The 18,555-nt window shown below is 37.0% G+C and overlaps 1 protein-coding gene across 1 annotated transcript in view; it reads right to left on the reverse strand.

Moving 5' to 3' along the window:
• The window catches only part of LOC150083829 (uncharacterized), a 607,249-nt gene that overhangs the window by 545,211 nt on the left and 43,483 nt on the right, over positions 1–18,555 (reverse strand). The window contains exon 4 of the mRNA XM_090375392.1: positions 4,855–5,017. Coding sequence (XP_090231518.1) covers positions 4,855–5,017 — 163 coding nt within the window. The remainder of the gene's footprint in view (positions 1–4,854; positions 5,018–18,555) is intronic.

An 18,555-nucleotide genomic window follows, 5' to 3' on the forward strand; every position in this document is an offset into this window, starting at 1 on the left:
CACTTAGGCAAAGTTACAAGTAACAGCTTGAAGAAAAAAGTGAAATACAAATATAAAACTAAACAATAGTGGCACCTGGAAATTTTAACCAGAATCTAGAAATTTCTAACTGTAAAAAAAACATGTTAAGTGAACAAAGACATGGAAAAAATAACTTACATCATAGAGATATGTGAGGAAAGGTGGTAAAACTGTATACAAGATAAAACTAAAACTAAAAAAATATGCAGTAATGATATATAGTTATATGACAGTGGTGGCTAGTGATAAAATTTTTTTCAATACTAGAAACTAGAAATTGCAAATATATATATATAAAGTGAGGGGGGGAAAAATGAGGGAGATAGTGTGATAGGAGTGGGGCAGAAGGTAAGAAATAATTACAAAATTGACAAAGTAATTGATAAAATTAGTTAGCTTTTTACATCCCTTGCTTTTTTTTAATCAACAATTTCCACTTTCTTGTTATTCTATTCAATATATATATATATATAAATATATATAAATACATATATATATATATATATAAATATATATAAATACATATATATATATATATATTAATAAAATAAATAGAAAATATGCCAGTAGCATAGCAAACCAGTAGAGTGAAAGTAAAAATAAACCATACATAATAAAACAAAACAAAATAGGAGTGGCAGGGAGGAAAGAGAAAGGGTATTTCAGAAAGAATGTTAGAGAGAGAGAGAGAGATAATCTTTATTACCCTTCACGGCCATAAAGCCAGGGGCTTACAGTTTCCCAAACTTCCGGGAAAATTGAACAATTATTTACAAAAGGTAATTTTACAAAGAAAACATTATAATACAAAGGAGAGAACTCCTTACGAGAGTTAAATCTGATTGAGCTGGCTTAACATCGAGATAAGAGCACCAGCTCAATTAGACAGGAACAGATGCAAGGTATACATCAGTCATTGCCGATTAGTCCTACTCGTCATAATTTTTTTCCGGTAAGTCCGGTCAGCAGCGAATTTGTTCAGGTCGGCGTCCAGTGCCTGGGTTTGCTTGAGCATCTGCTGAGGAAGGAACCTGTCCGAGAGATGGAGTCGTGCTGAATGTGAGTGGAGCTCGGGATTGGCCCTAAGGGCAGCAGGGGGGATCCTCCAGCCACAGGTATCCCAGAATGAAGGTGTTGCCATTATGCCTGTTATCATCCTGACTGTTGCTAGGAGGCGTTGGTCGTCGACTAAGGTGGGAAGCCGTGGAATTCCGAGAGAGTTGGCAAGCTGTGTGGTCCGAATCAGAGCTGGAAGGTTGTGCTTTCTGTTGGCCCACTTTAGGAGCCAGAATTCTGTGGCAAAGAGTGGTTTCTTTATTGATGGTGCCGCTGACGCCCAAATTTCAGCAGCATAGAGTAAAGGTGGAAAGATAACTGTTCTTATGTACCTCACGGTTATCTTTTTATCTGTGATATGAAGGAGATGTTGTTTTGCTATCCACCGGAGTCTTGAAGCACGTGTGAGGAGCATATCCATGTGGGCGTTGAATCGAAGTTTTGGGTCGAATACAACGCCCAGATCACGATGGCTGGACACAATTGGGATGAGGGTGTTGCCGACCGAAGGCTGGAGAGAAGAAGGAGTTTGCTTCAATGAATACACCATGAATTCGGACTTAGCAGGATTGATCTTGAGCCCAAACTGGCAGAGGTAAGATGTGACTGTGGTGAGAGTGTTGTTAATTTCCACTTTTACCAGATCTAGGTCTTGACCGGGGGTGATGGGAGTGAGTATCTTGATATCGTCCGCATAGCTCAGTAGACATCGAGAATGTGCAACCAGTGGGAAGATAATGGATGAAAACAGAAGGCCCGAAAGGACCCCTCCTTGTGGGACTTCTGCGGTGAGGGATCTAGTAAGGGTGCGATCTCCTGTATGAAGCTTTATAACTCTGTTATTCAGAAGAGAGGAGAGAAAGCATAATATGTTCCCTGTGATCTGGAAGTGGCATTCCAGGAGAGTGAGAAGTTGGTTTACTTGGACGGCATCAAATGCAGCTTCAATGTCTAAGTAAGTCACAGCTAGTTCCTGCCTATTCTCCAATGCTGACAAGATAGTATTTGTGGTGGCTAGCAGATTGGTGATCGTTGATCTGTTTGGAAGGGAGTAGTGAATTTGGGCTGGATTACTGGGCAAGATCTGCTTAGTGAGGATGGGGAGTAAGGCCTTCTCCAGGAGCTTCAGCAGGCTGGAGGAGTTGGAGATGGGTCGGAAGTGTTTAGGTTTCGATGGCGACTGAACTTTGGCTAAAGGTTTGATGAGATAGTTTTTCCATTGCTGTGGGAAAATTTTGTTCGAGAGTAACTTAGAAAAGCTAAAATATATGATACCAAATAACCAAAATGATTTAGAATGTACCAATTAATTGAAATTTAGTGCACCCATTTGATAGCACCAGGTCCAAATTATGTGAAATATCACTAAAAGTAGAGAAGAAACTAACTACAATACTGGACAAACAAAACTATAAATAAAAATAAAATAAAATAGACTGACCATTATGCCCCATCTCGACAGAGGACCACAAGGCCAATAATGGTCAGGGAACCACTGCATTTCGAACATTAGACAAATCCATGCATAGACGAACTGACGCACTGATCAATCCACAAATGCAATGGATTTGAATAATGGTGGCCTTATGTAGTGAAAAATTATAATAGAAGAATAACCTAGCACTTACATGGCAACATCATACTACTCACAAAGTCATCTTCCGTAATACTAATGATTATCTTCAAAAGGTAGATGCCAGCGAAGTATTCTTCCAACCTCCTCACAAAGTTATGTACTTCCATAAAAGAAAAAAGCTATCAAAAGGTGTGCCCCTACACATTCCTCATGTGCTGTAGTGAAGTGTGACCATGATTGTGGATTTGAAATATTGTTGCATCTTGCTTATTCCCAACTCTGCGCCCTTGGATGGATTTCATCCTCTTTCCCGCCCTGAAGTCCTTTCTTTGTGAAAAACATTTTGCTGCTGACGATGAAATGATTTCTGCTGATAAGTCGGGATTTGAAGGACAGTCAGTACTTCTACAAATTGGCCTGCAGAAGTGTATTGAGAGGTGGCAAAAATGTGTCATTTTTTTGGTGACTATGTTGAAAAAGTGAAATACATGGTGTTTGTTTCAACCTTCTATCACCACTACTTGTAGGTGATTACAAATATTTTTGAACCCCCCCCCCTTGTACACACACAACAAAAGAGCAAGAGAGACACCCATCCTATATGATACATGGCAGAGAGACTTACATCATGATAAAAACTTTACAATATAAGTGGAAACAGATCTTGATTTCTCCCAATAAGTGAACTGATTTTGTCATTATTCAGGTAATATGAATTTACAGAACTTTCCTACACGCAACACAGACCAGTTTTTATCTTGATGTACGTCTCTTTGCCATGTGCCATACAGAATGGATTACCATTCTTAAATCTTCCCATTCCAATGTTTGCTCAGATAGTATCAATGAAATTATTCTTGCAGGGATGAAATCCTTTATTCCACTACCCCAAAATCTTGTCCTTTTTTTCTAAACCGGTGGTTTTCGAACTTTTTTTTTAATAATGGCACCTCTGAGTAATTTATTTTATTTTGTGGCACCCCTACTCAATTTTCTGCCTGTTAGATCGGATCCTCTCTCTGTATGTATATATGTATATAGACATACACACATATATATAATTTTATTCTTTATATAGAGGTACTACTAAATAAACATCAATTATGGATCACAAAATTAAAACGATACCATACACATTTTTTTTTGTTGTCCTCGCCTTTTCCCATTATTATATGGGGGTCAGCGTTTTTATTGTTTTGGCATGCAATTTTTATGGCCGGATGCCCTTCCTGACGCCAACCCTCATCCTTTATCCGGGCTGAGAATATGCAGTGGTCATTCCCTGACCTACCGCATCCTCCGTATTTGGTGGGTTCGGGCTCGAACCCCGGTCTAATCAAGAAGCGTGTGCTATGCACTACTGCTCCTGCCCACCTGGCTATGGAGGCGCCACTCCCATACACATTTTTATAAAATTTTTAAAAAAATAAGTTTAAGTAACTTAAACCCAAATTACGTGGCATCCCTGGAATGTTGTTGCAGCACCCTGGTTAAAAACCACTGATCTAAGCCTTAGTTTTCCAGTAAATGTGTTTCAACTGTTCAAATAAGAATGCAGAATATCACAATTGGCTTGCATTCAAATCTTCAGCTTCATTTTCTACCTACACTAAAGCTAACAACTGTAAAACAGTTATTAATCAATTTAAACTTGATTTTGAAGAGGATAAGAGTAGAAAACCCGCTTCTTGTCCAAATAGTAGTTAGGCATTCTAGTCTCTTGACAAAGCTACCAGTCATAATTTCTGTCCATCCTTATGCCCACCTCTGCTGCAACCTGATGATCCATCTCTACTGCATACTTAGCTAAAGAGGAAGCAATAAAACCTCTCTCTCTCATTGTACAGATAAAAATGACTCTAGCACATCATTCAAATTTGATCATTTTGTTATAGCGAAATTTTCAACTTGTAGAAAACTATGAAAAAATATATTAATATACTGAAATGATGCAAATAGAAAATAATAAATAAATAAAAAATACTGTTATATGAACTGTGACTAGAGCCAATCAAATATATTAACTTTATTGGCATGGAAGTCAAATTTTTTGGATATTCAGCAATTATAGCTATAGGACCTACTACATAAAATAATATATTTATTATTCCAACCCATCCATGCAAATTTTGTAAAAATTAACCTTGGTCAAGATTTTAAGGAAATCCTGGATAGTTTCAAGAATAACATAAAAAGCAAACCTCATAATAAATGCCATCAACAAGTTGCTGACCAATAAGAAAAATGCCAGATGTATCGATGTAAGCATCTTCACTCCTTGGAAGACTTGCTGTAAACTGTTCGCCACACTCATTTACTAAAGTTGCAGAATCACCCTTGATACTGATGGCTATGCGATGCCAACTGCAACAAAATAAAATATGCTCATGTTAACAGAAAATCACACTTAATCATATAAGTTATGCATACAAATTAATCTGAAGGCTTTTAAGATCTGCAGTGACCAACACATATACTGTTATAATCTCTCACAGATTCCAAAAATGAGATCCTTCCCTAAAAAAAAGTGCTTCAAAAGATGGCTTCTCCTATGGGCCTTTTGATAGAGCCTGCAGTCATAGCCGTTAAGTTCCCAAAAACAACCAGCATAAAGGAACAAGTACAGAATCATTCAGAAGTGCTGATATTTCTTGAAATATACATGAGGTTTATGTTTATCATGCTATTTGAAAGACTAAAGAATCATGCTACTTCAATTAGCCATTCCGTATTAATTGGTTGAAGTAGCATATGGAAGGGGGAAGGTTACTAGGCTTCAATACCTCCCAAAGGGGCTCAAAATTAAAATAAAAAACAAAAAACTGAGAAATTTTCTCTTTACCAAATTGGTAACTCTAATTGTGAACCTTTCCCCAAAGAAAAATCCTGGGTGCCCTAGAATAATTATGGTATAATATAGACATTTTCATTTAAATCTTTCCAGATGCAACAGAAATGAAGGCTAGGAAGAATAAATGGGTATAAATAACTGAATTTGCTTCACATTTCTTTCAATGTGATAAATTCTGATATTTCAATCTTGTCCAATTAGCATTAGCAATACAGGAACTAAAATTACTACAGAATCCAGAGCTACCTTTTAGTAGTTAAGTTCTCCCCCCACCACTTATATATTCTGGTCTATAATGGACCTGTAAAAATGAGCTATAAAGGGATGGTTCTTATAATTCGACCATGCTCCTGGCTCATGCAAGCAGAGGACCATGTCCACATATAGTAAAAGAATCTTTATAGACCAAATAAATGAGAACATTGAAATAAGTAAAAAATAATAATAAATAAAAAAGTAAATAAATAAATAAAAGTATTTTTAAAAACTGATATTACTTCTGTTCTTATCTATTGAAAAGTTTTGTCCCTATATCAGTCTGTCACAACTAAGATCATATATATGGGATTATCCATCTAATTAAAATACAACACTTTATATTAATGCACTTAAAATAGATGATAATAATCTAATTAATAAACCATCCCAGACTGCAATAATCCAATTAAAATATCACTAAATTTGCAATACAACAAAATTTTATATAAAAACTGATACCCAACATGCTGGAAGATCCAACTTGTTTGTGTAGAGGTGCAACTCTATGAACAATGTGTTCAATAGAAGGAATGTGTTCTTAAATATTTTGCTTCAGTTGGGTTGCTTGCATAAACCCTATTCTTAAAAGCACCACAAGGATAAAAATAATGTCCTCTATCTAAAAATATCTCACTCGTATCAGATGCCACTGTTATCTTGGTAGACACCATTAACTAATGGGATGCATGATAAATGGATAACATTATAAGCAGCATCCCACCTTTCATCTTTTTTTTCTATAAAATGAGAACCTGAAGGCAGGCTTTACACATACAAAATGACAAATTTTCCAAAGCAAAAGATGGTTAGAGATTATTTTGAAGTATGCGGCAACTGTTCTAAGTTCTTCAAAAATCATTAACCTTTTAAGCCATATAGAACTACAGTAGATGGGTTAGGGTGGCACCTAAAACTGTGGGGGGTGGCCTTGCTCCCAAATGTAAATATTTACAGTCCACTACAAAAGGCTTACCACATTTCATTTTCAAGCAAAGAGAGCAACATAAATTGTTTTTTTCCCTTTTTTCTTTTTTAATATTCAAATAATAATGAACATTGAACAAAAGCTATATTTTGAAATTTGTATAAAAACTCTGCCTCTTCTTGGATTTCAGACAGAATATACTTTAATGCAGGATTAAACTCAATTTCATTAGAGGACTTCAAGGAGCTAACCTTGTGTTAAAAAAAAAAAAAAAAAAAAAAAGTTGAAGTAGGTGTACTCGTCCACGTTACGATGCTGTTACAGCAAGTTATACTGGTGTTGTATGACAAAAAAACAGCACAAATTAATTATTTGAAAGACAGATATTTATTTCTATCCAACAGAAAATATCCAAAAAATACTAGGATAGATATTTATTTTATGCAGTGGTACCATCCAAATGATTACTGCCATCTCATAGAGAAGGAGACCGCTGATGAGACAACAATAACTATAAAAACAGCCATCTGGTAATAGCACTTAAGAGTGCTTGCATTAAGCTGAATTTTTTTTATTCGTTTTAGAGGGAAGTAGCTGTTCACAGCTTAAATAACTTTGCATAAAATTCACTTCTTTATTACTAAAATTAAGCAATATTTTTGCAACAAATGAATAAAACAAAATAAGTTTGTGCTGATTTATTATAATAATAATAATAATAACAATATTAAATATAGGCCTGTAAGGCCTATATTCTTGAAGATATCTGCAATCAACAAATGCATGATTGATAAGCTTAGAGGGAGCTACGGTAAAAAACAGGATTAGAATCTAGGTTGCAAATACTTTTATATAAAGTATATTTTGATTACAAAAATTGAATATCTGTAATAACATAACTTACAACATGTTCACACAAATGAATATGTTGTTTAATAAAAATTAAAGCAATTTACAATACACAAAAAAGGACAATTACTCATACAACAAACACAAGGATTAATAAAAACCATAGTAAAGTGAATTTGATGATCATTAAATGAGAGTCCAGTTTAAGATTCATCTAGAGAGATGTCTGGAATGAGTGTAGTGATGATGGGGGGCAGAGTATCACACTTCTGAAGGGATCTGGTGCCACTGGATTGTGTTGCCTTCTTTTGTAGGCTTTTATACATTTCCCTATAGGGATTCATAACAGAGTGAAGCTGTTGTTTGAATGTCAAGCTCCTCTCCATAAAAGGGTCTATCTCAAATATTTTGTCAGCAAGCATCTCTGCCAACTGAAGAGCTTCCGACAAAGATGTTGCTGTGAGCTGAGGTTTGACTACCACTTCCTCATGATTGTCCTCATCACTTTCATTAAATTGTAACAGCTGTAAAAGTTCCTTTTCTGTTAGCTCCTCTCTATGGGACTCTATGAGTTTTTCAATCTCCTGTGCCTTGAGATCCTCGAATCCCTCACCTCCAACTTCTTTGGCCATCCTGATGATATTCTCAGCTTCCCCAGAAATGGTGGGGAAACCCTGAAAGTCTCTAACAACACCCTCCCACACATTTTTCCAACAGGCATTAAGGGTGGAAGGTGCAATTTCCTCAAGAGATTCCTTAATGTTGGTGATGCAATGTGCTATGTTATAACTTTTCCAACACTCGCTGACATTTGTGGAAGGATCGGTTTCCATTGCATTCAAGATGTAACGGAAAATACGTCTGGTGTAGTAAACCTTGAATGTTGCTATCAGTCCTTGATCAAGTGGCTGAAAAAGGGATGTTGTAGCAGATGGCAAAAACAACACTTCAACATGTGGATGTGCATATTGGATATTCTCTGGATGTCCCGGGGCATTATCAAGGAGGAGGAGAACCCTAAAATCCAAGTTTTTCTTCTTTAGATACATCTCTACTTCATGCACAAAACAGTTATTGAACCAGTCCATGAACATTTGAGAAGTGACCCAAGCCTTTTTATTAGATCTCCAAAAGACTGGTAAATGTTGCTTATTTTTCCCTTTCAATGCACGAGGATTACATGCCCGGTAAACCAACATTGGTTTGACCATGAAGTCTCCTGAGGCATTACCACACAAAAGAATGGTTACCCGGTCCTTAGCTGCTTTGAAGCCAGGTGCTATTTCCTCCTCCTTCGTGAGGAATGTTCTAGGTGGCATCCTCTTCCAGAACAAGCCAGTCTCATCTGCATTAAATACTTGCTCTGGCTTGTATCCCCGTTCCTCGATTATATTAAGGAATTGAGTTGGGAACTCTTTTGCTGCTTCACGGTCAGCTATCGCCGATTCTTCCAACTTGACACCATTAAGCCCGAATCTCTTCTTAAAATTTTCGAACCAGCCCTTACTTGCACTGAATGTGTAGGCACTGAATGAACTGGCGCTGTCTTCACTCCTATCCCACGCTAAGTGATAATACAGACGCAAGGCCTTTTCTCTAATCACTGGTCCACTAAAAGGAACGTTCCTCTGCGCTTGGTCCTCTATCCACAAACTTAACGCCTTTTCCATTTTTTCCAAGATGGGATCACGACGACTGACATACGATACTTTAGCACTTTTCGGAGTACTAGCTGAAACACTAGCTCTTATTCTATCTTCGTTTTTTTTAATAGACCGTACGCTCGATTCGTTTATGCCATAATGCCTTCCTACGGCCGCTATACTTTCGCCACTCGCGAGTATATCTAGTAATTCCACTTTTTCTGTCAGAGATAATACTTTCCTCTGTCTCTTCACACCAGAATTAAAACGAATTACTTTTCTTTTAGAGGCCATAATTATAAACTTAATAAGGACACACACGACGTGAAAAAGATATCAAAACATTGAACGCGCCTACCAAACTTACATAATTACAGCAAAACAAACTGTGGCGCTGTGTGCACCCACAAACTGGCGCCCATGTATGTTTCTCCGGTGGCAATTCCATGCGCATTGCGGTCTGCGCATTTATTGATAATAGTGAGCGTTAATTTTTACTATTCCAGTGGATGACTTAAAAGGCTCGGCACGTTTTATCGTTTCTGGAGCTAATTATTATTTATTTTTGAAATTCGTATGTGCCGCTCAGGCAGTTTGTTGTATGTATCAGTTTAGGGGTTTGCTCATTAGTCACGCCCCTCGACAACTATACTCAAGCACTGCATTTTCATTGGTGAGATTTGAAATTGACAAGTTAGATTGACAAGCACACTAAGTACACGTGTTCACAGCAACAAATGAAAACGTAACTCTCTCAATATTAATACTATACCATCGTAGTACAAACTGTAGTTTCTTTTTCTTTTTCCTACATTTGTTCGCTATCTCCTTCAGCAATTCATCATTTAAAAAAGGTGAATCAATGGATGACTGAGAATAAAGTTTATGTGGTTATCTAGGATCAATTATTTTATGATTACTTAACTGAATTTTTGATTATGATTATTAGGATTATCAGATCTAATATGATTTATATAGTTTATATATACATTCAAAACACACAAAATTTTGGCTATACAACTAAGATGAATAACTATCAAAGGAAACGTTTCTGGAAGTTATTTATTATTATTATTATTATTATTATTATTATTATTATTATTATTATAGACCAATATTGTTATGTATAGATCAATAACCCCAGAGGCTCACATCTGGTGAGTATGGGTTTGGCACACCCATAGTCCTCTCTCTCTCTCTCTCTCTCTCTCTCTCTCAGGGTAACTCAGATTTTTTTTTTTTTTTTTTGCCTGGTGCAGCAAAAGCCTCAGAATTCCTTGCACCATATGGCTGATAATGATAATAATGAATAACATTATTCATTATTATCATTATCATTAGGACTAAATAAGATAATATAAAATTATATTTTCTGTGATATTAGCAAGTACTTACATCAATATGGACTGCTAAACAACTCTATTCTAATATCAGAAAGGTAAGCACACACAGACCTTATTAGAGAATTTAACAGATTCTTTTAACTTACATTTAAATAACAATAACTTCATCATGATTTTATTTATAGATCTGACCAAAGCATATGACTTAATTGATATCCCAGAATTGCAAAAAAAAAAAAAAACTGAAATATGGTATAAGGGGAAGAATCAAACAACTTTTAGCATGTTATTTAACCAAAAGAAAAATAACAGTTGAAGTAGAAAATAAAAAAGGAAAATCATATATTGTAAAGAGTGGGGTACCTCAAGGCACTCATGCAGGGCCAATAATGTTCAATATCTATATATAAATGACATATTTGAAGTAATTAAGAGATCTTTTATAAAAATTTATGCAGATGATATAATCTTATATATAGTTGGAAAAAACTTAGCAGATATGACTAATGATTTACAGCAGGTTCTTATTCATTTGCAGAGTTGACTAATTAGCACTCAGCTTTGAAAAAAACAAAATTTTTGGTAATTAGACCTTCTCATCAAATCTTAAATAGTCATCCTTTTATAAAATTACATGAACATGAATGCCTTCATGATCAGAATTTCCAGAATTGCAAATGTCAAGCTGTGGAAAAAGTTTCGAATCATTGTTACCTTGGATTATGGATTGTCTACAGTCTAAGTTGGGCAATTCACATAACAAATTTGTACAAAAAAAAATTAGATTTTATATGTACTTTTTTTACTACATTAAGAATGACTTAACTCTTAGAACAAAAGTTACCTTATATTATGCGTTAATAGATTCCCAACTCAATTATTTAGTCAATGTATGGGCATGAGCAAATATAACTGAAATAAGGTAATAAACAACTTAACAGAATTTTGAGACTGATAATGGCAAAAAAATATTTGGAATGACTTGAATAAGAGAAGGCAATTTTTATTAAAATATAAAATATTTTATCCAGTTCAAAAACTGAAGTTAAATTTAATTTTGAAAAATCTGAACATTATTTTTGAAGAGTTGAATGAACAAAGGAATTTCTCACATAATTTAAGGAACCTAAAAGTTTTGCCTCACCCTAGGGTACTAAATAGATTTGGAGCCAGGCACACAATGAATATAATACACAATTTGTTGGCTAGTGTGGATTTCAGACTTAGGAGAAGTTATCTATTTTCAAATTTAAAATTTTAATAAGAAAATTTTTGATAATTAATGATTCAGTAGATTATAGTTGCTATGCATAAAAATTACTATCTCTGTTTGTAGTGTGGAATATATTATGAGTTGTAATTTCTTTATCTTTTCTGATAAATAATAAATTTGTATGGAAAACTATTTTGTGATGAATAACAACTTGTTGTCAAGAAATTAAATTTTATTAACAAGTTTATTTATTGTAAACAAATTCTTTTGATGAATATAAATTGTATTGTATTATTATTATCTCTCTATCCGTTAAAAAAGTTTTCCTCTAGCGATAATAGGAGAAGAGAGTGGGGCAATTACATCACTACAAATGCTCAGATAAATAATTACATTGTTAAATAATTACATCACTACAAATGCTCAGATAAATAATTACATTGTTGTCTTCCATTGAAAGACAATTGCCTCCATAACGTTCACCAACCTCATACACGTGCTTCACTGTCTAATACATGACCATACCGGGCATCATTTGATGTTCCATTGTAATGCCAACTGATGAAGGAACCCAATACAGTTTGTATATTTGTAAATAGTTTAGTATTTTGTAAATATTTTAAATATTTGTATAGTTTGTAAATATTTTAGTCCTGCTCATTTGGATACAACAGTATTCCTCATGCATTATGGAACCTGAAGCAAAAGGTATTTTCCTAAGTGACCTATGTAATTGCAGATAAATAATTACAGAGTGATATTTATTCCACCTTGAGAATGCCCTGTGGTAGAGTAGCCAATGGGAGAAGAGGGATGTGGGTCACGTGGTACAAGTGGGTGGGGCAATTATGTCACTACGAATTCCCAGGTAAATAATTCCATAGGTCATTTCTTGATTAGATATCAATCAGTGAGTTTCAACAGTTGTGTCTTTTACGTAGAAAAGATTTGACTTACTCCATCATACCTCTACATTTTACATAGAAAAGCTTTATTGGGGGTTGGTGAGCAAAGCGAGCAGGGGGCAAAGCCCCCCAGCTATTATTATTATTACTATTGAAATAACTGAGGACAAAAACAATTTGCTCAAGGTGACCTTAATCTATTTAAGGTAAATTAAATTGATTTAAGATCCCACACTTCAATTTACGTATTGTGCACCATATAAAGTGCAATAAAAGAATTGGGATCTGTAGTTTACCATTGGAAGCACGCATTGACTTTGCATAAATTAATTCAATTAAATTAAAACAGGCGTGCAAGCAAAATTACATCGCTTCAAATGGATGAGGCATTCTTCAAAAGAACTACCATTTCTGTTTATCAAGGTTGTCTATGTTTATATTCTATGTAAACTATTAATTAGATTAATACATGTGCTGATGATATCATACATTTAAATACATCAGCAGATAATGTTGTTACTTAGGAAAATCTGTTATAAATATCATCAGTGTAGTTCTTGATGCTTCTTTGAATAGTTGAGATAAAGTATTACTCAAAGCTTGTGGTGTTTCAGATGATTCTACACTGAAAGGACAGAATTCGTGGGATACATGGTCCCGGGCAACATGACACTGTCACTCCTCTCACTAGTGGACGAACGTGCTGCTTGGCAGGTACATAGGTATACTGCATCACTGCATTCACGTAGAAGTAATTCGATGTCAGTATGGATAAATGTCATGAGTTAATCGACTTTGAAAGAGTGGGAGCCCGATGCATGGGTCACTCTATCGTGGATATGGTACAGAAATTGCACTATCGCCTTTCAACAGTATCAAGAGTGTATTGGGAATATGCCATTTCAGGAATAACATCTCATCGTGGACGGCGCTGTGGGTGGAGAAAGGTGGTGGATGAACATGGCCATCAACATCTATCTCGCATTGTTTCAGCCAACCGGAGAGTGACAGTGGCACAAATCACTGCCGACTTTAACTGAATGTCAATGATTTGATAATGGTCTGGGGGCATTCAACTGGCACATGTTGGAACCTCTGGTATATCTAGACGCATCTCTGAATGGTTCGGGGTTACATATCCATCCTTTCAGACCATCTGCATCCCTTCATGCTCATCATGCACCCACAGGGTGAATGATGAGCATGGAGGAATCTTCCAGCGGGACAGTGTACCTCCCCACAGAGCCGTAGTGACTAGAACATGGTTCGAAGAGCATTCTGCAGATTTCACCACCATGGAATTATCTCCCTGTTTGCCAGACATGAACCCTGTGGAGCGTCTTTGGGGTGCTGTGGAAAGGTCCGTTCCAGCTTTGGATCCTCCACCCAGGAATGCGATGGAATTATGGACAGCGGTGCAACAAGCATGGATGGAAATACCTGTAGAACACTTTTGTGAATTAGTGGACTCAATGCCTCACCGTATAACTGCCCTTATCTGAGCGAAAGGTGGAGCTACCTGTTACTCGGTAGGTATCCTATGATTTCTGTCCACTCAGTGTACACTGTATCTATATTTATGTTACATTAGTTAAAAAAATTAAGAATGAAATAAATTTAATTTACAGCAAGAAGGGGCAAATGAAGGTTTTATTTTTTATTTATTTATTTTATTTTACTTTCATGTTTGAATAAGCTTTGCAATTTTGCTATCAGTATTAAAGAAGGCCAGGTTTGCCTTTCACAAAGTAATATTAACTGGAATGAGAAGTATTTCCATTTACTTTTTTCTTTCTTTTTTTTTCTTTTTTTTTTTGACACAGTCATGGTAAGTTGTGATTGCAGTTTCTATGGATATACTGTTGTTTTTTTTTAAATTCAAACTATTGTGCACCATATACAGTGCAATAAAAGTATTATGGATCTGTAGTTTACCATCATGCAAAACCTTCATCCGAATTGTACCAGAATTATCCCTAACATTTCCAACTCTACGCAGGCAGCCTAATTCTCCTAATCCTCTGATCTGAATCAAATTGAGAATGTCTCTGACAGGTATTAAAGGGCAGTTCAGCTTAGCAGTTCTTCACTGACTGCAACAACAGATAACAAATATCCTTATGAAGGAATGGTGAAATCTGGAGCTAGACTCCCTGAGCCGTACACATCATGGCATGGAGTCTACTATGTATTTGAGGTGGCCCTAGTAATGATAACACAGTAATATTTGCCATACAAAAATACAAATTATATGTTCCCTTCTCATACAGGTAACTATCCATCCAATTTACCTTTGAATTTATTCAAACTATGAGCCTCAACTACCTGCGAGGGCAACTTGTACCAGCCATCAATGACTCACTGGCTAAAAGAAAACTTTCCTACAATCTAATCTAAACTTCGACCCCTGTAATTTGAATTCATGGCCTCTAGTTCTGGAATTCTTAATAACATTGAGGTATTGAATAAAGGTTTATAACTAACTTTTGTTTATAACACTACCAGATATTGACTAAAGGTTTATAATTTTTTTGCCCAATGAGTGTATATAATTTCAAGTTAAATTCGAGCCAAATTCAACCTAAATTCGAGCTTCATTTTCAATTACTGTCAATGGGACATATCGTCACCGTTATATCCCCCTCCAGAAAAACCATCTAAATCCGTTAGTGTTTCTGGGACAGTCATGGGAAAAAAGAAGGAAAAAAACACTGTTTTCACATACAGTTTCAACAAGGCAGCAAGAGACCTTCTACACTGCTCGACAAAATTAACAGAACACTTAGAAAAAAAGTAATGTAAGTCGTGCAACTTGTGATGAAGCGGGAAAATTTTGGTACGGTGGTGTACCATAAAATAACGATGAAATGAGGTGATGGCGAGAAACTTCGAACAGGTATAAGGTACATTTATAGGGGTTGTATAAGAATTATCAAAACGGTCACATTACAGCAGTCGAAACAAGATGCTCGCAAATATGGTTACGTGACATCAGTGCGGCATATGATCCCTTCCATCTGTCGTTGTGGAAGTTAACAGCATTAATAAATTCAAAGTTGAACTAGACAAACTTTTAGAGTGAATGGGTGAGTGAAACAGGAAAGGGTTTTTTTTTTGGCTGGTACTAAATAAGCTTGCTTTTTTGAATCATATGCCTCTACTAATGCTAATTCTTCGACGTCTAAACAGCCCTGGCAGCGGGAAACCATGCTCGATATGAATTTCTGTGGCAACAAATCCCAGTCTTCCACCAATGCTGAACCTAGCTCACCCAGTGACCGAGGAGTTGGCTGTGGGCGAACCATGCTCGAACGTCGTGCAATGCGACGTCCTTTCGCGTCCCATTGCACGATGTTCGATCGGATTGTATTCTCTTGATCGTGTTGGCCACGGCAGTCGTTGGGTATCTTCAGTTTAAAGATATTCCTCCACCACTGGAGCTCTGCATGCAATGGCGTTGTTGTGCATGAAAAGAAAATCTGCGCCAACCGCACCCTTAAATATCCGCACATAGGGTTCGAGGACCTGTTCTCGGCAACTCTGCTCAGTTATGGTCACACCGGTTGGAAAAGGCCTGGGTTCGCATTCCGTCGATGACACAAGGAACTTTTGAGGGTTTTTTTCACTCTGTGGCTGGGTTAGTCGGTCTCAGGCGTAGACAGAAAGGCTTCCCCCCCCCCCCCAGAAACTGGGATTTTTTCGTCCAGCAAACAGGCAAATCGAACAGAGAACACTCGCAATTTACAGACAAAATAAATATATGGATAGACGTAATCATTTACGGAGCACCCTAATCTCATAATTTGTTTTGCTCAGTTATAATACCCCTCTCAAAAACGTTGATCATTATTCCGCCACACACGAGAACACGGCCTCCACTTTCTCTGATGTTGGAGGGATTCTACCGCATTCCCATAAAACGGCACTCATCATAGAACATGCCGGTATGCTATTTTTCAGGGCTCCAAGTCGCATATTCACTGCACCAGTTTCGACGAACTGTGCGGTAATTTGGGGTGAATAGGTTACAAACTAGTGCCTTGGAGTCCACTTGAATTAACCTCACCAGGACATCACCATAACACAGTCCGGTTTTCATTTGTGGCCTTTACATGGCATCGTAGGTTTCGTCTTGCTGTTAGAGCCAGTTAGCGTTCTGTTCTTGTTGACATAGTCCTCTGGCGACCTTGGCCAGCTCTTCTTGTAATGGTTCCTGCCTTCTGAAACTGCATCCACAGTGCCGAGACGACACTGCGTGACACATTAAGCTAACGTGCCACCTCCACATAAGACTGCCCGGCTTCAATACCTCCAAGGCCTTCCATCTCAAAGAAAACGATGATTACTTGCCACCCTGAATACTGGAGATGTGACTGAGCAAGCCACTACCAATATCCTGAGGCTCGACTTCTCGATGGGCCTCAATGACCTCCGAGTTATCTAAAAGAGTTCAATATATAACAAAACAGTAAATAATTTAAATCCTTGACCAGTTTTAGCTACCCTAGGTAAATTCTATTTTATCTTTCGTTACTCGTTTTACCCCTTTTCGTAAATTTATAGCATTCCCTTTGTTCCATTCACTAATCTTGTTGCCCTTCTCTGCACTCGTTCCAACAGCTCTACATCCTTCTTAAAATGAGGCCTCCAGACCTGTATACAGTACTCAAGGTGTGGCCTGACCATTACCTTATACAAGGGGATATTCACCTCCTTGTCCTTGCTAGAAAAATTCCTGTATAACATTGACAAGACACCATGAGCTACTCTTGCAGACCGTCCACACTGCTCAGAAAACTTCATATCTGCCTGCACAATTACCCCCCAGATCCTTTTCATTCTCTACCACTGTCAGTATGGTACCACAGAGTTGATACGTTGCTCTGGGATTACTGCTTCCCATATGCAGCACTTTACATTTGTCAATGTTAAACTTCCTTTGCCACCTTTCAGCCCATCTGCTCAACTTTTCTAGATCCTGTTGCAGCAGCGTACTGTCATTAGTGTCATTAACACCCCCCATCCTTCGTATCGTCTGCAAACTTGGATATTAAGCCTGATATACCATCATCAATATCATTTATAAATACAGAAAACAACAATGGACCCAACACTGAACCATGAGGGACTCCACTAATAACATTAGTTCACGAAGAGCAGTGTCCATTGATTACCACTTTCTCTCTTCTCCCACCACCCCTTTATCAATAGCAGCAATTTGACTCCAATGCCACACTGCTCCAATTTGTGCAGCAGTCTTCCATGTGTAACAATATAAAGGGCCTTTCTAAGATCCAAATATATGATATCAAAATTATTCTTTGCATCCAGTTCCTTTGTGACTACATCATAGTATCCAATCAAAGTGGTCAAACAAGACTTTCCCTTAACAAACCCATGCTGTGTCCGAGCTCTAACTGAAGTCTTGTCTAGATGATCCTGCAATGCTTCTTTAACCAGTGCCTCCATTAATTTCCCCTGAACAGAAGTTAAACTAGCATGTCTGTAATTACCTGTCTCCCTTTAGCATTAGTAGAGGCATATGATGCAAGAAAGCAAGTTTATGCAGCATCAGCCAGGAGAAAAAAAAAAAAAAATACTTCCACTTCATCCCTCCGTTCGTTCGAAATACCTATCCAGCTGAGCCTTAAATTTATTTAGGCTATCAACTTCCACAACAAGGGATGGAAGCCTGTTCCACCAACCAACTACCCACTGGCTAAAGGCAAATTTCCGGACATCTATCCTACATCTGTCTTTCCTCAATTTGAATTTATGCCCTCTCAGGTGATTATTTTCAGCTAGAGGCAGAATCCCATCAGCATTGAGCATGCTCAAACCATTCAAGGCTTTATACCCCTCTATCAGATCACCTCGCCGGTGCCTAGTCTCCAGACTGTAATTTGCAAAACTTA

This window comes from Mastigoproctus giganteus, chromosome 6, assembly GCF_048544385.1.
Source record: "Mastigoproctus giganteus isolate SK-2022 chromosome 6, ASM4854438v1, whole genome shotgun sequence".
NCBI lineage: Eukaryota > Metazoa > Arthropoda > Arachnida > Uropygi > Thelyphonidae > Mastigoproctus > Mastigoproctus giganteus.